Source organism: Hemiscyllium ocellatum, chromosome 36 (assembly GCF_020745735.1).
Source record: "Hemiscyllium ocellatum isolate sHemOce1 chromosome 36, sHemOce1.pat.X.cur, whole genome shotgun sequence".
Classification (NCBI taxonomy): domain Eukaryota; kingdom Metazoa; phylum Chordata; class Chondrichthyes; order Orectolobiformes; family Hemiscylliidae; genus Hemiscyllium; species Hemiscyllium ocellatum.
The window spans coordinates 17,314,647-17,336,816 of NC_083436.1; the positions used below are offsets into that span (position 1 = coordinate 17,314,647).

Below are 22,170 nucleotides of genomic sequence, written 5' to 3' on the forward strand. Positions count from 1 at the left end.
AATCTTTCCTCATAATTTAAACCCTGAAGTCCAGGCATTATTCTTATAACTTTACATGGTGATCTTCCAATGCCAATATATCCTTCCCAGATCTGAGTGGAGTCTAACAGGGTTTGTATAACTGCAGCATAAGTTCTGCATCCTTGTACTTCAGTCATCTACACCCAAAGGCCAAAATTCAATCCGCTTTCTTATTATTTTCTGCATCTGTTCAAAGTATTTTGAAGATCAATGCACCTTATCCCCCAATGCACCTTATTCCCCCAAGTCTCTTTGGACATCCACTGTATTTAACATCATACCAATTAAAAAGTTCACCAATCTATCCTATTTTGGTCCAAATTGGATAACCTCACATTTGTTTACATTGAAATGCATCTGCCACATTTTTTCCCATTCACATTGTCAATATCCCTTTGCAAGTTTATGCTATCATCTACACTGTTTACAATGCTGCCTAACATTGTGTCCAAAGTTAAAAATCACACAACACCAGGTTGTAGTCCAACAGGTTTAATTGGAAGAACTAGCTTTCGGAGCGCCGCTCCTTCATCAGGTGGTTGTGGAGTACATGATTGTAAGAAGAATTTAGAATAAAAGTTTACAGTGTGATGTAACTGAAATTATGCATTAAAAAATACCTTGATTGTTTGTCAAGTCTCTCATCTGTTAGATTGACCATGTTAGTTTCTCTTCTTTCTATGTAAATCACAAAACATTTTTTTAAAAAGTTACTTTTTTGTTTAAAAGTTACATTCTTAAGTGAGAATGTAACTTTAAAAAAAGAATTTTGTGATTTACATATGAAAGCAGGGAAACTAACATGGTCATTCCAACAGATGAGAGACTTAACAAACAATCAAGATATTTTTCAATGTATAATTTCAGTTACATCACACTGTAAACTTTTACTATAAATTCTGTGCCTAGCAATCGTATACTCCACAACTACCTGATGTAGGAGCAGCACTCCGAAAGTTAATGCTTCCAGTTAAACCTGTTGGACTATAACCTGGTGTTGTGTGATTTTTAACTTTGTACACCCCAGTCCAACATTGGCATCTCTAAATCATCAGCAAATTTGGGTATATGACTTTCTATAATAAAACAAAGAACTACAGATGCAGGATTTCTGAATCAAAAACCGAAATGTCTGGAGAAACTCAGCAGGTCTTGCAACATCTGTAGAGAGAAGGCAGAGTCAACATTTCAGGTCACAGAATGACCACTGTCGAAGGATCACTGGACCTGAAGACTAGCTTTGCTTCCTCTCCATAGATACTGCAAAACCCACTGGGTTTCTTCAGAAACTTTCTATGCCATTATCTAAGTCGTTAATAAATAAGTGAATGATTGAGGCTGCAATGAGAAATAATTAATCAACCATCCTTTTGTACACAGACCTTTGGAGAATAGCATAAAACGGTAAAATTCTACCTTAAGGTGGAGGGTGCAGTGGTCAAATCCAAAACTAGGGTTCTGAATCTAAATAAAGAGAATTATGAGGTTATGAGTCATGACTTGGTTGGGGAATTCTACTAATAAGATAAAGTTAAAGATCACCAGGCTATAGTCCAACAGGTTTGTTTGGAAGTACTGGCTCTTAGAGTGCTACTCCTTCATCGGGTAACTAGTGGAGAAGGATAATAGGACACAGAATTTTCACTCAAAGAATAGTAAACCTGTAGAATTCTGTACCACAGAAGGCTGTGGAGGCCAAGTCACTAAATGCATTCAAGAAAGAAACTGATCTACTTTTAGATTTTAAAGGCATTAAGGGGTATGGAGAAAAATTGGAATTCGGCTTTCAGCTGGAGGATCAGCCACAATCATATAGAATGGTAGAGCATGCTCAAAGGGCTGAATGGCCTGCTTCTAGTTGCTATGTTTCTACATCCAAGACGAAACTAGTTTTCACCTGGAGGAGCACCATTTAATAAGGGACACGGATTTGTGAAAGGCAAGATATATCTAGCTAACTTGGAAATTTAATGAAGGACTTGAAGAAACTTTGTACAGACTTTTAAAAAATATTTGATAAAGATCTTCATAACAAATCTATTCAGAAAATAGATATACATGGCATTAAAGTAATTTTGGTGGCTTGGGTACAGAATTGGCTGAGGGATGGGATGCTATTCTTGCTTTATGAAGCTAAGTATGTGATGAGAACCATCAAGGTTTTGCAATAGAAACATTAAAAATCAGCCATACAAATGATTTATCACAGTAATCCCAGAGATATGGAAAACTTAGAAACAATGTACTAGAGAATTCAATAAACTGAACTATTTTTTGTTAGTGTTAAGTAATGGAAAAGGACCTGTGAAATTGTTGAATATTACGATATACCCCACAATAAGTTGGAAGGAAATAGGAAAGCAAATCCAGATTAATTTTATAGAAATTTCTGATTTGAGCAAAGAAGATTTAGGAGACCCAAATACATTTGCAATTTTGAATGGTTTTACGAAAGCAAGTAGAAATAAACTACTTTTTCAAGCAAGTAAATCATTAACCAAAAGTTGTAAGTTTTAAAATAACTTTTTAAAAATTAAACTGAAAACATAAACACGAGATCAACCATTACTCGAGTAAATATGCTACATCTGTTTCTGGAATTATTAGAATTCTTTCTGGTCATTACTCTGCAAATGATAAGTATCAGAGCCACATTGCATGGACTTTAGCCACAGTTGTTCAAAGGATTAACATTTTAGTAAGTTTTGTTTTAAATAATCTTGGGAGAATTTACAGAGTAAACATCTTATATACACGATTTTACCACAACTTCAGCATTTGAACATTCTCTTATAGGTATAGAGCAGAAGCCTTTCTTTATAATAGTTAACAGTATAAGCCTTGCCATTATTCAATTTATATTATATCAAATTATTTCTGTAGGAGCACCAAAGAGAGTCCCAGATATTTCCTGAAAGGATTGAAGAAAGATTTGGCCCATTCTTGACCATCGCTAATTGTAGATCTGAGAGAGTCACTGATTTAGTCTGGAATTAGTTTATAAATCACTTGACAAGCTGTCAGCTTCAGGTGGAGCAAAGAGATGAGGAAATGAGAGAAGATGACAAAATATCTTTCAGAAAAGACATGGCTCATTCAATATAAAAAAAAGACTAAGCTATCAATTTTTAAAACTCTCTTTCATTCTGTTAATTAATTAGGAAATCAATATTTTATGTCCATCTCTCCATTTAATAAATATAATTCCCTTTCATTATGGATACCGGCTTTAATGTTCACAAATTACATGACTGATTGCAGAAATAATCACTGCAGGAGTGGACAGTACTAAATACTGACACTGAATTTCAAAAATCTATCGCAGTTTGTAATTACTTGATAAATTATGATTTGATTAAAACATTTCTCTTTTCTTGCAGGTCTGCCTCAATTTCAAACTCAGATTGATATAAAAGAATTATTTCAAAGCCTTAGCCAAAACATCCAAGTTCGGAAAAGAAAAAATGTAGAAGTCCTAAAACTTGCTGCTTCGGTAAGTTACATTTGTTTATTTGATTTTTTTAAAAATCCCTGGTTATAAAATACATAAATTGTAATTATTCCTGGTTTAAATAAGAATAAACTATGCATCTTATTCACAGGAACATGGACCACCTGATAATTTAACTCTAGCCATGGCAGTAGACTCAGATTTTGAAAAATTTTGCACCTATGTCACATTCAATTAAATGTGCACATGGCTACTGTCTTGTTAATCTTGTAAAAATCATTTCAAATAAAAATAGCTCCTCAGCCCTGACTCCATTGGCTTCCTATTCTTAATACACTGTGAACTATTGTCTTGCTCATAGACACCTTCATAACCTCATACTCTCCATTAAGCTCAACATTTGAATTCTCACTAAGTAGTATTTCCTTATTTCTATAACAAATTCCAGCTCGAGAAATGTTTAAGTTTGCACATCAGTATGTGTACATCTTCCATGTACAAAATACCCTTTTTTAAAATTTGTCGATTCTTCTGGACTTTAGTCTTTGCTGACCACAGATATCTATTTCCACATGCCACGTGGCTATTTTCCACATGTCAATCAAATTGTTTCAGTTCCAGTTCACTGCCGCACCTACATGTGCTGATTTTTGATATGTTCCTTACAAAGCTAATAATTCTTGTTTTGCTTGGATTCAGTCCATATTTCATGTCCTATATTTATTGTTCTAAAATGTTCTTCTTTGCTTCACACCAGACATATGCTTACATTTTCAGTTTCCTTGGCCAACCACTTTACAAATAATCATAATTACAGAGGAAGCTCGATTATCCGAATTTCAGAGTGTTCGGTCAAGATCGCAAGGTCCTGATGCTTGGCTAAACTGTGCTATCCAGTTTTCAATTATCCAAACATTCGATTATCCAAACAAAATACTCCTCATCCATGTCATTTGGATAATCGAGGTTCCTCTGTATTGCCATTTACCATTATTGCATTTTCACAAGCTCTTTGAATTTTGAATTATCTCGTAATGGGCCTTGTTATATTTTTCCTTCATGACAATCTTCCCAAATGTTATTAAATGTTTACTATAACAGATGTGATGTATTAATTCCAAATGCTGCACAGGCTCCCAAGATATGTTCAGAATATTGTATTCCAAATTCTAATATGTTATCTGTATCAGCAACTGAATTACAGATGTATCAGTTTACAAGACAAAATTATATTGGCATTTATTGATTGTGTATTTGTGCAATGTCCAATTTGTGCTCACTTAGGAATAATCCACATTATCATACTGATAACTGAACAATCAATTAAATTAATGGCAGAGACACTGTATAACTCAACCAAATTGTATGTTTCAATGAGAATGGTGTTAGCAGATTGAAGTGTCACTCTGCTACTCAGGACAGGAAGGAGAACAATTGCAGGACACAGCAGGTCAGTTAGCCTGAAAATTCTGGAATCAAATGTGAAGGAAGTCTTAACAAATAATTTAACAGACTTAACTTAATAGTCTTAACAAGTCATTGCATGATCTTGAAAGACAGCACCATATTAGGAAAAGCAATCATGACAGACAAATATGAGAGCTTTTAGAAAATGCAAGTACAGGTACACAATCCTTTATCTGAAATGCTCAGAACCAGCTTGTTTTTGGAACATGGAATTTTTCAAATTTCGAAATAAGTGACAGTTTGACAGTGAAATTTTTAAAAATCTTACCGAACAGCAGACTCACTGTGAGTACTGCAGGCCCTGACACAGAATTGAGGCCTACCAGTGCTGGGCCGCACCCACCCACGTACATCTGAGTGAAATGCATCAAGTAGGTGTGGAGTTGGGTTAACTGTTTGCACATCAAACAACCTTGTTAATGAAAAAAAGGTTTCATGAAGAAACCTTTGAAATTTGGAGCTTTTCGGATTTTGGATGAAAGGTTGTCTAGCTGTACTTGGGTGGACAAGACCGTACAAGTAAATATACTGTACTTGGATTTACAATTCAACTCTGTAAAATGCAGCATAACATGTACCTTTCAAAGGCTTCAAACATTGAAGGTCTACCATTATGCCTCTTGCCTGTCCCATCCAAACAACTAATGATAATAGAACTTACATTCTGCCTCCAACTTGAGAGTTTGACTTCAGTGTGTGCCCTGGTGAATTCTCATCCTCATTTTTCTTCCATATCCTCTTTGCTCTCAGTTTAGCTCATCTTGAAACTTCACTTTTCTTCAAATGTTTAGAATCATCTATTATTCTATTGACCGCTTACTTCTCTATTATGTAGCGACATTTTCTAATTGGCCTGCATATGTTTTGTTCATCGTGTTTCCACATGTTGCAGCAGACTGTCAACACCAAAATTGATCTAGCGTGCATCTGTATAGTCATGAAGTTCGGCATCTTGGCAGCACAGTTACAATTATGGCTACACAGGCACCAAAGCAAATAGTTGTACAGGTAGAACAAAGATATTTATATAAATGTGAGAATTTATGTACAGTGCAATGTCAGCTGTGTCAACCCTCAATAGGTTTTTATCTTTCTACCTCAGTCTGGTGGCTTGGCGTCCTAGTCCTTTGGAAAGAGGACACACTTTCTTTTGCACTACTCCCTCCACCAAGACCGCATTGTCATTGCCTGAGAAACATGGCACCATCTTCTCCCTTCTCCGGCATTTCAGAATCTGTCTGTCATCAAGCAGGGCAGCTTCGGATGCCAGCGTCCCATTCAAGTACACAACCATTTTAAACATGGACGCAGGTGCATTTGACACGATACAATGAGAATTCTTGCTGCACTCATGGTAAAATTCCCTCCAAACAAACTCAATACAACTTTTATTTGGGCAAAAATACAAAGCCATGGAAATTTCATTATAAATCTCCCTCTACTTTGAAAGAAATTAATCTTTACTCAATTTTCATGTCCCTCAGCTAATCTCCTATTCATATTCTTGCTGGATCTTTTATTCTAGCCATTTCACATGCAGTGATGATCTGAAACTTCCTTCATGGGCAAGTATCAGGATGCCTAGGAAACTCATAGGTGTGCCATTACATTTGACATACCACTCCAATTGTTCAAATTAACTGTAGAAGTTGATATATTATTGCCAAATTTCAGGTGTATTTGTAGTTTTGAATACTTTAGTCACCTCATCCACCTACCGATAATCCAGACAGTCTTCCTGACTAAAATTATCCTCATGTCTGCTTTCTGGAAATGAATATAGTTGGTCCCCACTGGACAGTATGATTGTGTTGATTTTCTGTAACTGTGCTAAAATTGTGTCCATCTTTTCCCACCTCCATCCCTAAATGTAAACCAGTCTGTAGTGATTGTAACAAGGTCAGACAGATAGACTTCATAGAATATGAGTTCCCTGATTGGGGCTGTTAACCTGGTCCATTTCAGGCATCATGCCATTATTTGGGAAGCTTAACTCGTTTGATCCTGCCATGGAAATCTGGGCCCATTGTATGGAAAGACTGCATTACTTTTTTCCAGCCAAATGACATTGGGGCAGATAAAAAGCAACGAGTAATTCTCCTGACAGTTTGTGGACCTGCAGCTTTTACCAATATTATGAGCCTAATCTTTCCTGAGGCCCCAGGTACGGAAGCCTTTCGAGAGTTCATGGATTTAGTTAAGGAATACTATGCCACTCGTCTATCAGTAATTCGAGGACCCGGAGAATCTGTGTCAGGATTTTTGATGAGGTTAAGATGACTTTTGTTTGACCCTTAATGAAATGCTGAGAGACTGTCTGATATGTGGGATTAATGATGCAATCATGCAAAAGCATCTACTAGCTGAAGCCCAACTAGACTCCAGACAGCCACTACAACTGGTTTTGTCATTAGAAAATGTGGCAAGTGGAGCTTATGAGTAAAAGGCTCAGGCCAACTGAGGTTGGGGGACACCACTTGAGTGAAGGCAATTGCCTCACTCAGGCCATATCCTGAACAGAGGGACTCTAGGTCAGCCCACAGCAAAATCCCAAAACAAAACCCAGCTCCGATCAAACACTTTCTTGAGGATCCAGGCTGGCAAGCCATTGTTGTTGTTGCCAGTATGCGGGCTTGAGGTTAGAAGAGTCCCACTAAGGCTGAAATAACTCCACAGAGGTCACTGCCCCAATATCAAGTCGCTCTTTATTTACAAGCTCTTTATTAAGCTCTGAGATTCCTGTTTACATCTGTCAGCCAGACCTCCATGATTGGACCAGGTTAACAGCCCCATATCCAGCTGACTGAGCTCATTGCAGTCACTACATTCCTCGCCCTTTAGGTCCGGGATGTAGGCCTGCTATTTTTCTTGTAGCCTCTCCTGGCACATTTTCGCACCAGGTCAATTTCCTCCGACAGCCTTGGATACTGGTGTTGTTGCACTGTAGTCCGCCTCTTGCACCTGGAATATCTGGGAAGAAATCCATCCTCTTCTTCAGACAGTAAAGGTATTGTAGCTGTGACATCTGCCGTGTCCGTCTCAGACCTTAAGCTTTCTTTGACACTAGTTGGAGAGGGGGAACCCCTGGGTTCTGACAGCCTTCTTAGCTGTTTTGTGGGGCTGGGTATGTTTTGCTACTGCCCTGTTTGTGAGTTGAAGCTTTCATGTAGTCCACATGTTCAGGACTGCTTCACCTACCTGAAGTTGTAGACCATAGGACCTCGTGTCAACTATGCCTCTTACCCATGCATGGCCATTTCTGTGGTTCCAACACCACACTTTGTCCCCTGAAATAAGTTGTCACTCTCAAGTAGAGGAGTCTTGTGACTGCTCTAGCACCCCTGGAGTATGTTCACTGTCAATAGTTGCTTGCTGATTGAGATTTCCATCATTACTGTTACCATCACTACCAAACTCTCTTTCAGGCTCATAGGAGACCTCAACATCACCAGTCAATAAACAGTGGGAAACATTAAGAATAATCAAAACGTGCAACAATGCATTTTGCCAAAGAAAGAAAAAGCGAGAGAAAGATCCATCTGTTAATTATTAACAAAATTATAGATAGTATTAGATTAAAAGAAAACAAAATGTAAAAGTTTAAACTGTCTTGGTTGTTAATTTACTTTTTGGCTTTGGCAAGTCAAATATTACAGAAACCTTGCTTGATAGATCATATTTTGTTTTGGTTTTAATGAAGTAGTCTCTCACTGAAAGATGGGCAACCAATTATGCAAATTTTGTTTTAATACTAAAATAGAAGTTTATTAACCAAAGAAATAAAGATAAAATAGAATTAACCAATCACCTACTTATAACAGATTCAAACATTTTCAGTTAGAAGTATAATCCCAAACATTCTGTGCAAATTGAAAAGAAGCAAAATGATTGTTGGGATTTAGGTCAAAGGCCATCTGTTACATATCTCCACAATTGGAATAATTTCCCAGAAATAAGATAAATTTGATGAGTAGGATATTGGTACACAAGGGCTTAGTTGGTCACTTGTCATCCTCTAGTATCACTTCCAGTTCTGGATTTTGTCTGGAACAAACATTAGTTCCTCACTCTCAGAAAACCTAGTTCACTATGTAACCCTTGCATCTCGGGATCACTGATCTACTCAGTCTTTCTATTTCAAAGACTTTAAAAGACTTCTGCAAAGAAAATAACTGAAACTCATAAGTCTCCCTTAAGCTAGAGTGTTTCCCATAATCTTAAAAGACAAGTTGCAGACGTCTCTAACAAATCCTGAGGTCCCTTTGTTTACTTTGCTGGATTGCAAAACAATATAAAATGAACAGAAATCCATAGAACCAGGCCTCAGAAACAATATTAAAGAAATCTCCATGGCTACAGAAAATACTTACAAATACTTAATTATTAACTTCAGACAGTTATCAACTCAAAACACAGAAACTGAAACTTATAATGAATATTATTAAATCAGATATATATGATATATTATCTTTGCACTATAATACATAAATGCTGCAGCTTACATTACATCTCAAATTACTCTGTCACTCTACCCACCAGACTTTAAATTTTCTCTGTAAAGGGTGGAGCTGGCTTCTTTCTCTTCTGTACAACGTTTTGAACATTTAGAGACAAGCATTGCTGTGTGATAGGCAGTTCTGAAGGGACATCCAGTTAGTCTTTAATGATGATACCAGAGCATTAGAAGCCAAAAGGACCCAAGAGTGGCAAGACAGAGGCCATATCTCTCATTGCGAAATTCGAAAAGTAACCTGTCTAACCTATCACTTTCATAAATAATAAGATAAGATGCACAATTGCATGCAATAACTCCATCTGGGCCATGGCAGAAATGGTGCAATAAAATTTGTTCAACACTATTCTTTAACATCCCAGCTTTAGAATCTGGGCTCTGCTTGTAGTCCCAGCCACTCATACGGCTGAGACTAAAGTACTGCCAACCAGTCAGATTGATCACTGGCTCTCTGAGGCAGGTTTATCTGCCTCTAATCACTTATAGATCAGAGCACAAGTGGTTACAGATCTGTTCCAATCCCTGCAGACACTTTGGTAAACTCCACTACCCAGAAGTATTTCCTGCCACATGTCCCGTTCAAATGTTTATGTTGAAAGATTTGTTTACAGATATTTGAAAAGTTAAATTGGACTCAGGAGCAGCCACATATGCCAATTTTTAATCCTGCAACTTCATTGATACAGAGAAATGAATAATGCAATCAGTTCCATATCTTCATAATCGGAATCATTTCCCAGAAATAAGATAAATTTGTGAGTAGGACGCTGATGCACAAGAGCTCAGTTTGATCACGTGTCATCGACTAGAATCGTTTTCAGTTCTGGCTTTTGTTTCCCTGTAATTACCAGAAGAACTAGACTGACAATTTCCTAGAACTTGTTCCTCTGTGTGTCTTTATTTGAATCAGCAGCTTTCTGCTCTCCTCGTTCTCACAGAATTGCTGAGCATCAGCCTTTTTCCAACTATACAACAGATTTACAACACTAGTTACCCTAGCAACTTAAAGACAGATATAGGGCACTCGTGCTTAGCCGTGAATATATACGTAACAATAACAAGCAAACTACATATTTCATAGTTTTAACATTAGCATTAATACTAATGAGACAATTGGGAACAGTCTCACAAATGACAGGAAAAAATCCTAGCTATGAAACAAAGCTGCAGGATATACATTATACAAATGCTTAAAACTTTTATGAAAAATTCATGTCTGCTAATAATTCATTTAAAATTAATGTGCATTTTGCTTCTACTCAGATAAAGATTAAAATATTAAAACATTTTGTATCATGGTATCCCAATATTGTTTCCACTTTTTGACTCTGATCCCTATATTATTGTACAGCTTTTAAAGTTGGATCACAGCTATTCATCATATTATAAAATATATACAGCACAGAAACAGGCCACCTGACCTAATAGGCTGTGTTGGCGCTTTCATGACACATTAACTTCCTCTAATCTACTCATGCTCTCAGTACACCCTTCTGTCTAATATTTTGTTGGTAATTGTTTAGTTAGCTTTGCATTCAATGTACTAAATCTACTTGCTACTGCATATGTAGGGACCATCATTGGTTTTCTTTACTTTTTTCACATTTGCTTTGGAACTGTGAGCTTAAGTTGAAAAATAAAAACAGAAATACTGAAAAAACTCAGCAGATCTGGTAGCATCTGTGGAGAGAAAGCAGAGTTAATATTTCAGGTCCAGTGTCACTTCTCCAGAACTGATTTTAGCTAGAAAAAGATGGTAGATATGCTGAAGGTGGGGCTGGGGGTATGTGTATGTGTGTGGAGGGAAGTTAACAATGGGTGAAGCTGGAGCCCAGAGAGAAAAGCGTTTGTGATGACAAAGGAATGGGTAAAGGTCAGCCTGGGGGATTCAGTAGCTGCCAATATAGACCATTAATGTGACAGAGGGGTATTTATGATAACAGTCCATGCAATGCCAAGGTTTGGTGTGTGGGGTTTGGGGTAAGGACATGGGAGAAGGTGCTCAGGCTCTGAAATTATTGAACTCGATCCACAACAGGACTGCATAGGAAGACCCATTGTTTCTGCCTGCTCCTGCCCCAAAGGAATCACCTCTTCCTACGTCGACTTGATTTTTTTTCTTCTTGTATAGTCTCTTCCCACTTAGATCTACAATTTTTCTGATGGTTTACATCCACATCAGAATTTCAAGTTTTCAGTTTCCAGCTGCCCCATCTTCACCGTGAAACTGCAATCCCTTTACATGTCCATCCCCCATCAGCATGGTCTCTGAGCTCTCTGCATCTTCCTGGAAAATAAGGCCTGAACCTCACCTATCTACCATCCCTCCTCACTACCTAAGGCCCCAGACACACTTTGTTAGTGAAGCACTTTCCCTCAATCTGGTTTATTGTATTCTCTGCTTTTCTCTAACAAGGGGAGACAAAACACAGACTGGATGACCACTTTGCGGAATATCTATATTCTGTCTGTAAAAACGACCCTGAGCTTCTGGTTGCCTGCCATTTCAACACACCACTGTGTTTGTTGGTCAACACCTCTGTCTTGGACTTGCTGCAGTGTTCCAGTGAAGTTCAGCACAAACTAGAAGAACAGCATTTCATTTTGTGATTGGGGATCCTGCAGCCTTCAGGACTTAATATTGAGTTCAATCATTTTAGAGCCTGAGCATCTTTTCCCATATCCTTACACCAATCCTCACACACCAGGTTTTGTCATCACATGGGCTGCTAGCAAAAACAACCTATTGTCAGCTATTAGCAGCTATTGATTCTTCCAGGGTGACAATTACCCATTGCTTTGCCTGTTTTTTTCCTTTCTTTGGGCTCCAGCTCCACCTATCATTTACTTCTCCTGCAAACCTCCCACTCCATCCTCAGCTTTTACAGCAACCTTTTCCAAGATAAAATCAGCTCTGAAGAAGCGTCACTGGACCCAAAATGTTAACTCCACAGTCTCTCCACAGATGCCTGACTCACTGCATTTTTCCAGAAAGTTCTGCTTTTATTTCTGATTTCTAGTGTCCCCAGTTCTTTGGTGTTTTTAGCTTAAGTTACTTTGGGCTTTGAGCAGCAGCTTGTTTTAGAAAGGAGGAAAGGGCAAGCAAAGTGATGATTCTTAATGGGAACTGGCCTGGAAAGATAATTGCAGGTGAATTATTGTTCTAAAAACATTGCAGATGATTCAGCACCATGAGTTATTTTCAATCTTTTGAATGCAGTTGGTTGAATGTTGCATTGGTCAATCAAAGAGTGTTAGTCAGCCAACCACAGAGAATGTGAAAAAGAAAGATAAACCATAAATTGAACTGGTTTTGACTGTGATTTTTTTTGGACAGAAGGCTGGGCACTCGGAAGCTGTGTTCAAGTTTTACTCTGACTCATTTTGCATTCAGTTGAAGGATTACTGAATTTTCTGAGAAAATAATCCTAGTTTATAGGAAATAATTGAATATTCCTTGGGCCTTGCTGGAAGCTGTTTGTATTGACCTGTCACTTCAAAAGTCAGGCCTTCAATTCAACCATCACTCAAGGAATGTCAAAAAGACATGATATTCATTTTTGAAACCGTTATCAAACTGGCCAGTTATGACTCTTTTCCTGTAAATCTATCCATTAATGTCTCTATCTGTCTATATGTCTGTATTTGTATCTGTGGAAATTACAATCAATGAAGATTGTGTTTATATCATAGACATTAGTTAGATTATTTTGTTGTTTAGGTTTGATCTCCTAAAGTTCGAGTATTAATATTCCTGTCCTGTCGACTGTCCTGCTCCTCGAATGCTGCTTGACCGGCTGTGCTTTTCCAGCGCCACATCTTTTGATTCCAGTATTAATAATTAATGGTTAATTTCTGTTTAAGTTATAAACTTGGTGCCTGATATCTGTTATTCTTAAAGCCTGATTTGGAACAACTGGGCAATTTTGAAGGTCATCAAATATTTCAATTTCATTATATTGCAAATTCAGTAGCAGCAAGTCTGATTTGGTCTGGCTTGCTATCTCTGTGTTGTAACATTAGCAAGTTTCATATTCTTATCACATTGAGTAAAGAAATGAAACCCCTCCTGAGTACATTACTGGATTTATTGTTGATTATATTATATTTACGGTCCCTAATTTTGGAATTCTGACCCCTTTGCGCTTACAATTTATTCGAACAATAATTTGCTGTTTTACAAAGACAATGAAAGAATTCCGAGAACAGTTTCAGTAATTCAAGTTGTTTTAAATCTTGTTTAGATTTGCCGAAGGTTAAACGGAATACGCGTCACAAGCTGTAAAAGTGCCAAAGACAGGACATCCATGTCAGTCACATTGGAACAATGTGTGATTCTTCAAGAAGAGCATAGTCTACACCCAGACTATTTTGCCAGAGCATTGGACTGCATGAGGAGGTAGGCATTTCTCCAGTATAATTGTATAATTACTAGCAGCACAATTATAGGGCTTCATGATAAATAAAGTTGAACAAAATTGTGTCAATTTATACAGAAAAAGAGTAGTAAAATTGTGGCTTCAAAGTAGAAAGATATTACTGGTCATACAAATAATTAGAAAATAGGTTTATAAAAAATTGGCACATTTACTTCTGAATATATTCTTCACAAAGTACAATAATCTGAAAGAGCTTTAGTGTTTCCTAAGTTTTCAAGTGCAAAGCTTGCTTATGGGTTGAGTCCACTCATAAAGACTTAATTATACTCATATACCCAGTTCCTGAAACTAAGTAAAAAAAAATCAATAGGAATGATTTTTAGATTTGTTAAACATTGGGTAGCTATCCTATTACCACCAATTTTGTCCTTTGCTAATATTTAATTTTGTCCATAAAATATGGTGATTATATTTCCTCTTAATAAAGATAGAAGTATGAAGTCAGAATCTGATGTTTAATGCAGTTTCCTGATGAACCAAAGCATTCAATTAAGCCACATCTTGCATATCTACTAATGTTTTGACATTGTATGATTTTATTAGCATTCAGTCCATAGTTTCTACATTATTGATTATACGGGAAAGCAAAGAACCTGTCTGCATGTTGCAATTGAGCTCCGGTCTCCATATTGGCAAGGGAAGTTAGCATTTTGTGTTCTGTGCCAAGGATTACTCTTGTAAATTATCCTTCACTCAGTACAAATCAGTTCTTGGCTTTATATAGACAGTGCTATAATGATCAGAGGAAGCTCCACACTGGTGATTTGATTACTTTATTGACTTAGAATAAATAAAACAATCATTTTAGCAATAGTGCATAAAAATAAGCTGAATGGTATTCTCTGGAAGAAGCCAAATTTTCATTGCCCCTGTTATTTCACCACACAAGGAATAAACAGTGTACATTGAAGTAGGCAACTTGAAGAAAATTGTTGAATGCACAATTGTTGAATGAATCAAAAGAAAAGTGAAAATGGTTGAATAGTGACTGAAGAGGTCATTGCTATTAAGAAGCATAGTGCAGGAATGCTGTGAAACATACAGATTGATTAAGACAAAATAAATGTCAGGAAGAATCATCAACTAAATGAAGATTCATTGCTTTAGGGGAAGATGAATGTAGTTTTCGAGCAAGGCCAGTGGTATGGCATCTTATTAACAGGAGATGCTCTAAAATTACTTTGTGAGGAGCCTATCCCTCAATTTCCTTGAAAAGTGATGAGCAACCTTATTTATCCACTGCAGGCCATGTTGAGTAAGTACATCTACAATGTTCTGAGGAAGTGAGTTCAGTGCATGTTTATCGACCAGGCTTTATTCTTCTATGACTTCTCTGTAGCAACTTTGATACGGCTGAATGCCTTACTCCATTATTTCAAAAGGCAGTTAGAAGTCATGTATGTGGAGTCACCTGTAAACTATGCCAGAAAATTAATAGTATTTGACATAAAACTGAAAGAAATAACAGGCAGATTCAATCAGGATGAGGTGAGGCTGGGAGTCCGTTACTGTCAATGATGCTAAGTTAGATTCAGCTGTCACTGACTCTGAGCACAGCTTGATACCGAGGAGATTTCCTGTCTTAAAGTACATTTGTGAACCATGGAGACATTTTGGACAACCTGGTAACTTCAGTAGGAGTGGAAATGATGGATTTTCATGGCAATCTGTTATTTTTATCATTTTTAAAAAGCTTGTTGAGGGATGTGGTTGTTTCTGGCTCAGCCACTGTTTTTATTTGCCATCCCTAATTGCCCTGGAGAAGGTGTAGTTAGAACAATGCAGAGGGGCCTGGAGTTGCCAGCTCTATTAATCTATTAATGGGAGGACAGTGCCATAGAAGTCCGTTGTAGGGCAGTACGTAAAAGTGTTATAATTCTCACCATTTTTGTCTTCATAGATCCTTTGATTCTTGACTTTGTACAATCTTCACATATAGGGGGACACCATAAACTTGTGCTGACTTCCTTGGCCTAATGCATGCATGCATGCATTTGAAATTGCTTGCATTCTTGGTAAAGATACCTTTCTCCAGCTTCTCTGATTCTGCAGCATGTAGGTGTAAGAGTGAGAGATCTTGGGAAAGCAGCTTTCCCAGGTCCTCTTTGCATTTCTGTTGTTGCTGCATAAAGAATCCATGTCCAGGTTAGTCAATAAAGGAATATATAGCTAAGGTGGGGACCATATCAGTAATAGCAAATTTTACAGGGATTAAGTCAAATACCATCTGGAGTATTGAATTCAGTTCTGGATGTTATACATCAGAAAGGATGTCTTGCTTTCACAAGGAAGGTTCAGTAGGATGATAACAGAGTTTAAAAGGTAACATTATGAGGTTGCATATGTTTGGTATGGTAATCGTTTGGTAATCAAGGCCAATTATCAGAAGTTGATTGGCAAAATTGGACTACCAGTGTTGCGGACAAACACTGAGAATCCCTCCTCACCTATCTGGCTACAAGTTTGACTGCAGGAACTGTGTGGATGGATTTGGCCTGCATAAAGTCCCAACAGTCTTAATTCATGATTTTTAAAACTGCTGAAAGGGTGTCTCATTTGAGAGATGTCCTCACTCTGTCTCCCTAATTTGCAATGGCAAGCAGCAAGTCCTTCCTTGCTGGAGGGCCTCCTACTGATTGTCCAGCTTCAAGAAGCATCCCAATCTCCTTAATTGGATGCCAAGCGTATCTTCAGATTACGTATTGGTGACTGTTCCCTGTGAGCGCAGTGCTGGGACCCCCAATTTAACTCATTATCGGTGTCCTGGCACAAAATGTGAAATCCTACCTGTGAAGTTTTTTGTTAAAGATTCTAGGTGCAGCATCTATTCTAATTTTTAAGACAGGGATTGATACATTTTGGTTAGATTAAAGTTAAGAGAGGAACATGAATCAAAGACAGAAAGAAACGGACTTGGCTTGCAAATTAGTAATAATTGATTATATGATGACAGGATTGAGAGGCTAAGTAGCCTGCTCCTGTCCACATGTTACTCATATTTTCTTTGCTAAAATTTACACAATAATATTATCTGTAGAAATTCATCAAATAGACCACAACATTGGAAGAGAACTAAAATGGCCCTTTCAGCTTGTATAACACATAGTATATTGCATATTGGCAATAAAACTAATCATGGGAAAGGGGATAATAACTTGTGTCAGTCTTTGTCAAGTAGATATGGAATTTTGCAAAACTGCAGATTTGATCATACAGCTTATTTACAGCTAGAATATGTATATTGATTAATGTTCTTACAAGCTGTGTACTATTGTGTTTGAATGTACCGGCTTTTCTTTCTCACTACAATATTGAATACAAATGCTTCAATTTCTTTGAAGGAAATGTGGTAAATTTTCATGAATAATTTCACAATCTATAAATGTTGCAAACATATGCAGAATGCAGTGAAACTGGTTTGGATCATTTTCAATGTTGCTGTTTAAAATAATTACTTTGACTTCATGGTACATGTAAACCAATATTTCATTGCATAATGATGATTGAATGAAAGTTAATAAATTTTCTGCTGCCAATAAATCCACCGATCTTAGGTAATATTGCCAAGTTTCATTTATTTTGGTACAAATTTGCAGCTAGTCTAATGTATCTGTCTTAAACTTGAATATAGATTATATCTCTAAATGCTGTCACATTGCTTTGAGCAGAAACATGGATGGACAGATGGTAGCAACTAAAGAGTTAGATTATGTTTCTGATGTCCATATGTGTTTGTTTGCCTGAGTTGTAGTATTACATTTGCTATTCTGTTTGTTGCTTTCCATTTTGATATTGCTGCATTTGTGCTATAAATAACCTTTAGTCAGTCAAAGCACTGGCATGTTCAAATTGTTCAACATTTGTTTACCACTGAAACATGTCAAACATTTGTCATTTTATTTAAAAATCTTCCTGGTTCACACACATATATGCCTGTCAGTTGAACATCATTACTGAATTTGCACGGGATATATCCTTTGAAAAGGGTACGCATATCAGACAATATACCTTTGTTAGAAAAGGTATGCAAAGAATTCCTCAGAAAAGTGAAAGATCCAATGAATTCAAATTTGACAACTTGTGTATGTCAATAGGTGTCCCATCAATTTGAAGGTCAATGCAGATTTATAACATACAAAAATAGAATATTTGAGAAGGGATAGACTATTTGGCCTCTTGAACCTGCTCCACCCTTCACAATGATCATGACTAATCATTCAACTCAATTGTCTGTTCCCGCTCCACCCACCCAACCCCACCACTCCCCTCCCCTCCCCTCCCCCAAACCAATATTTTGATCCCTTTCACCCTAAATGCTGTAGCCAACTCCTTCTTGACGTTATACAATATTTTGGCCTCAATTGCTTTCTATGGTAGTGAACTCCACAGGCTTACCATTCTCTGGATGAAGAAAGTTCTTGTCATCCCAGTCCTGAATGCTAAACCTTGAAACCTTAGACTGTTTTTTGGACTCCTCTGTCATCGGAGACACTTTTCTACGTCTACCCTATCTAGTCCCCTTTCTATGAGATCCCTCCACCCCCACATTCTCCTGAACACCAGTGAATATGATCTTAATTGTTTACTCTCTTCTAATGCAACTGTAGCCATCCCAAGAAATAATCTGGTAAACTTTCTGTCCTCAGATAAGGAGACCAAAACTGCACACAATATTCCTATATGATTGCAGCAAGACATCTCTGCTCTTGCACTTGAAACTTCTCTCTATGAAGGTCACAATACCAGCTGCCTTCTTTCCCACCTGCTGCATGAGTGTGCTTACCTTTGACTGTTGTACAACAATATCCAGGTCATGTTGCACATTCCTCTCAACTTATAGTAGTTCAGATTATCTGCATTCCTGATTTCGGTACTATAGTGGATAATCTCACTTTTAACCACATTATACCACATCTGACATGCAGTTGCCCACTCACTCAGCTTGTAGAAATCACACTTAATCTTCTGTGTGCTCCTCACAGCTCTTCCTCCTGCCCAGCTTTGTCATCTGCAAATTTGAAGATATTATATTCAGTTCCTTATGTAATTTATTAATATACATTGTGAATACCTGAGGTCCAAGCACTTAGCCCTGTGATAACGCACTAATTACTGCCTGTCATTCAGAAAAAATAAACCTGTTTACTCCTACACTTTCTTTTATCTCTGCCAGCCAGTTTTCTATCCATCTCAATGTTCTATCCCCAATCCTGTGTACTTTAATTTTACATGTTGATGAGATATACAGGAGTTGGTTAAAAGCCTTCTGAAATGTTAAGTAAATGACGTCCACTGCTCCCCCTTCAACTCTACCAGTTGTGTCCTCTGCCAGTACATTTCTCGTTTGTAAATCCATGCTGACTCTGTCTGATACTGCCACTGTTTTCCAAGCTCTCTGCTATTAAATCTTTTGTAATGCACTCTAGCACTTGCCCCACTATCAGTGCCAGGCTTACTAGTCAATAATTCTTGGTTTTCTCTCTACTTGCCTTCTTAAATTGAGATTAACTGCCCTCTAATCTGTAAGAACTAATTCAGCATTTATAGAAGATGACCACCATTCATCCACTATTTCTAGACACACTTCCTTAAGTACTCTGGGATGCAAATTTTCAGGCCTTGGGGAGTTATTACCCGACATCATTTCCCCATAATACTGATTTCTTTCAGTTCCTCCCTCTTACTAAACCCTGTTTTCCCCAACATTTCTCTGATTTGTTTTGTATCCTCTTTTGTGAGCGCAGGACCAAATTATGCATTTAGGAACACAGCTGAGGATGTGAAACTTACCATGAACACATCCACAGAGGTTGAATGAAGGCAAATATTAGATCTAGCAGAAATGTGGTCCACTGCAAAGGATATCCAAGAGACGAAAGATCCTTCTGCAAGTAATTGGTTCACAACCAATTAAGGTGAAGACCAGAATCAATGTCAACAGTCAAGAAGCAAAAGGCTTAGTCTTCTAAGTCAGAAGCAAATATGTTCTGAAAGAATTGCAAAATCTCTAGACTGCCTGAATTTGTGAGCTCAGAAACTTGTGGTGGAGATGGAGTCGTGTTTCCTGAATGCGTAAATGTAATTGTAGGGAAGAAAAGCTTGGAAGATAATTTTGTATAAGATAATAGCTCTGAAAGTTCCTCTTAATCTGAAGATGGAGTCTTTGGATGGAAAGGATGTTTAGCATGAGATCCCCACGGAGACACCTGTTTTGAACGTGGCTGCAGATAGTCTTTGTAATTATGCATAACTGGTCAATGTAACTGCTACCTCTTGCTATCATGCAGTAGATTACATCTGGGGTAAGAAAATTTATTCTTACATAGAAGACATAATAATAGCTTATTCTCTACCACTCTACCACTTCTAATTTAAATAGGCCCATAGAGTCAGCACAGAAAGGAGGATATCTGTAAATTTCCATTGACTATTTGATTTTTGTTTATGTTGCAGTGCTCCCACCACAGGGTATCTAACCTATTTAAGATTTTTTAAAAAGAATAGAAAGGAAAATTAATTCTACCACTTTGCCCTGAGCACAAGCCACCAGTCGTTGGTATGCTATATATAATAATCATGAACAAAGGACAATAGGGTTATAAAATTAAGAGTGAAAAGCAAAAGATTTGTTAATGCCACAGTGCCAATAAGTAGAGACAAGGGGGAGCATTAAGCAGTTATGGAAGGTAGAATGGGATAAAGCTGGATGGAAAGGTAGAAGTACTGAATGAAGTTTGACACTGGGAGTGGTAATGTTAATATTTAGGTCATAGCAGAGGAAGCTTTCGAGAATTGACTGAAGAGGACTTCTATGTCCACTTAGAAAATCCTATGTTAATCATGGCTTTATGAAAAGGATATTATATTTAACTGATTTATTGGAGTTCTTTGAAGGAATAACATGCACAGTAGATAAAAGGGAATATGGAAATATTGTACTGTAGTTTCCAGAATGGATTAGGCAAGCTGCCACTTAAAAGCCTACTTGTACACAGAAAATGGCAGAAAGCAGAATATACGTAAATGAGACCAACAATGGTCTCTCCTGAAATCGCTGTTTTTTTATAATTTATTTCTATGATTTCAATGAGGGGAATGAAGGCATGATAATTAAATTTGTAGATGACACAAAATTAGGTAGAAGAATAGGTTGTGAAAAGGACATAATGATATAGATAAAACTGATGTAGATAGGTTGAGTGAATTGGCAAAAGTCTGGTAGGTGGAACATAATGTAAAAATTTGTGAAGGTGTTCAATGTGATGGCAGCAAGAATTAAAAGAAGCAGAGAATAACTTAAATGGAGAATGACTACAGAGTTCTGAAATACAAAGCGATCTTATGGTTTTAGTCTATGGGTGACAAAAGACTGGTATGCACATTCAGCAAGTAATTAAGAGAGTTAAAGTAATGTTATCCTTTAATACTGGAGTCAGTTTGTTCATTTAGCTGGACAGGTGGTTTGCAATGTAGAGTGATAACAACAGCATGGGTTCAATCCCTGCACTGGTTGAGATTACAATGAAGGTCCCATGTTCTCAACCTTGCCCTTCACCTAAGGCATGGTGACCCCATCACCTCTCCCTGATGAGAGAGGAATCTTACAATCCTCTGGGACAATGGTGACTTTATCTTTATTGTCCATTATTATAAGAAGAATTGAACATAAAAACAAAGGTGCTATGTATCAGTTCTTTTGAAATTATGAGACCACATCTCAACCACTGTGTGCGGTTTGGTTTTGTTATTCAAGTGTAAAAAAGACTATAGTGGGTATGAACTGGTTGGACTGAAGGGTCTGTTCCCATGCCAAATGACTATGACCAATTAATGAAAAAAACATTATGGTGTTAATTAAGTTTAAAAATGAATTACTTGAGTTATAATGCACTATATGCTGCATACAAGTCTAGTTGATCCATAAGGAATAAAGCTTTTGCCCGAAACGTCGATTTTGCTGCTCCTCGGATGCTGCCTGAACTGTTGTGCTCTTCCAGCACCACTAATCCAAAATCTGGTTTCCAGCATCTGCAGTCATTGTTTTTACCTAGTTGATCCATAAATTGAACCATAAGTATTCAGTATAAGAAAATTAATAGAGTTTGTTTTTTGTTAATATACAATGAACAAAGAACGTCAATCTTTTCCTGCTAAAGAGACAAATTATAAAGGCAACGTACATGTCAGAAATATGATATTCTGTGATGCAATAATCATAATTATAATTTATAATGGAATTTATTTTTAAAATTAAATATTCATAAGCAGATTAAAAGATT

At 37.2% G+C, this 22,170-nt stretch overlaps 1 protein-coding gene across 4 annotated transcripts in view; it reads left to right on the top strand.

Annotated features, from left to right (window-relative positions):
* inpp4b (inositol polyphosphate-4-phosphatase type II B) overlaps window positions 1-22,170 on the top strand; it is a 917,060-nt gene that overhangs the window by 848,069 nt on the left and 46,821 nt on the right. For all 4 annotated transcript variants that reach the window (XM_060851719.1, XM_060851718.1, XM_060851720.1 and 1 more), the window contains 2 exons: window positions 3,402-3,514; window positions 13,697-13,851. In XM_060851719.1, the coding sequence (XP_060707702.1) occupies window positions 3,402-3,514; window positions 13,697-13,851 (268 nt within the window). The remainder of the gene's footprint in view (window positions 1-3,401; window positions 3,515-13,696; window positions 13,852-22,170) is intronic.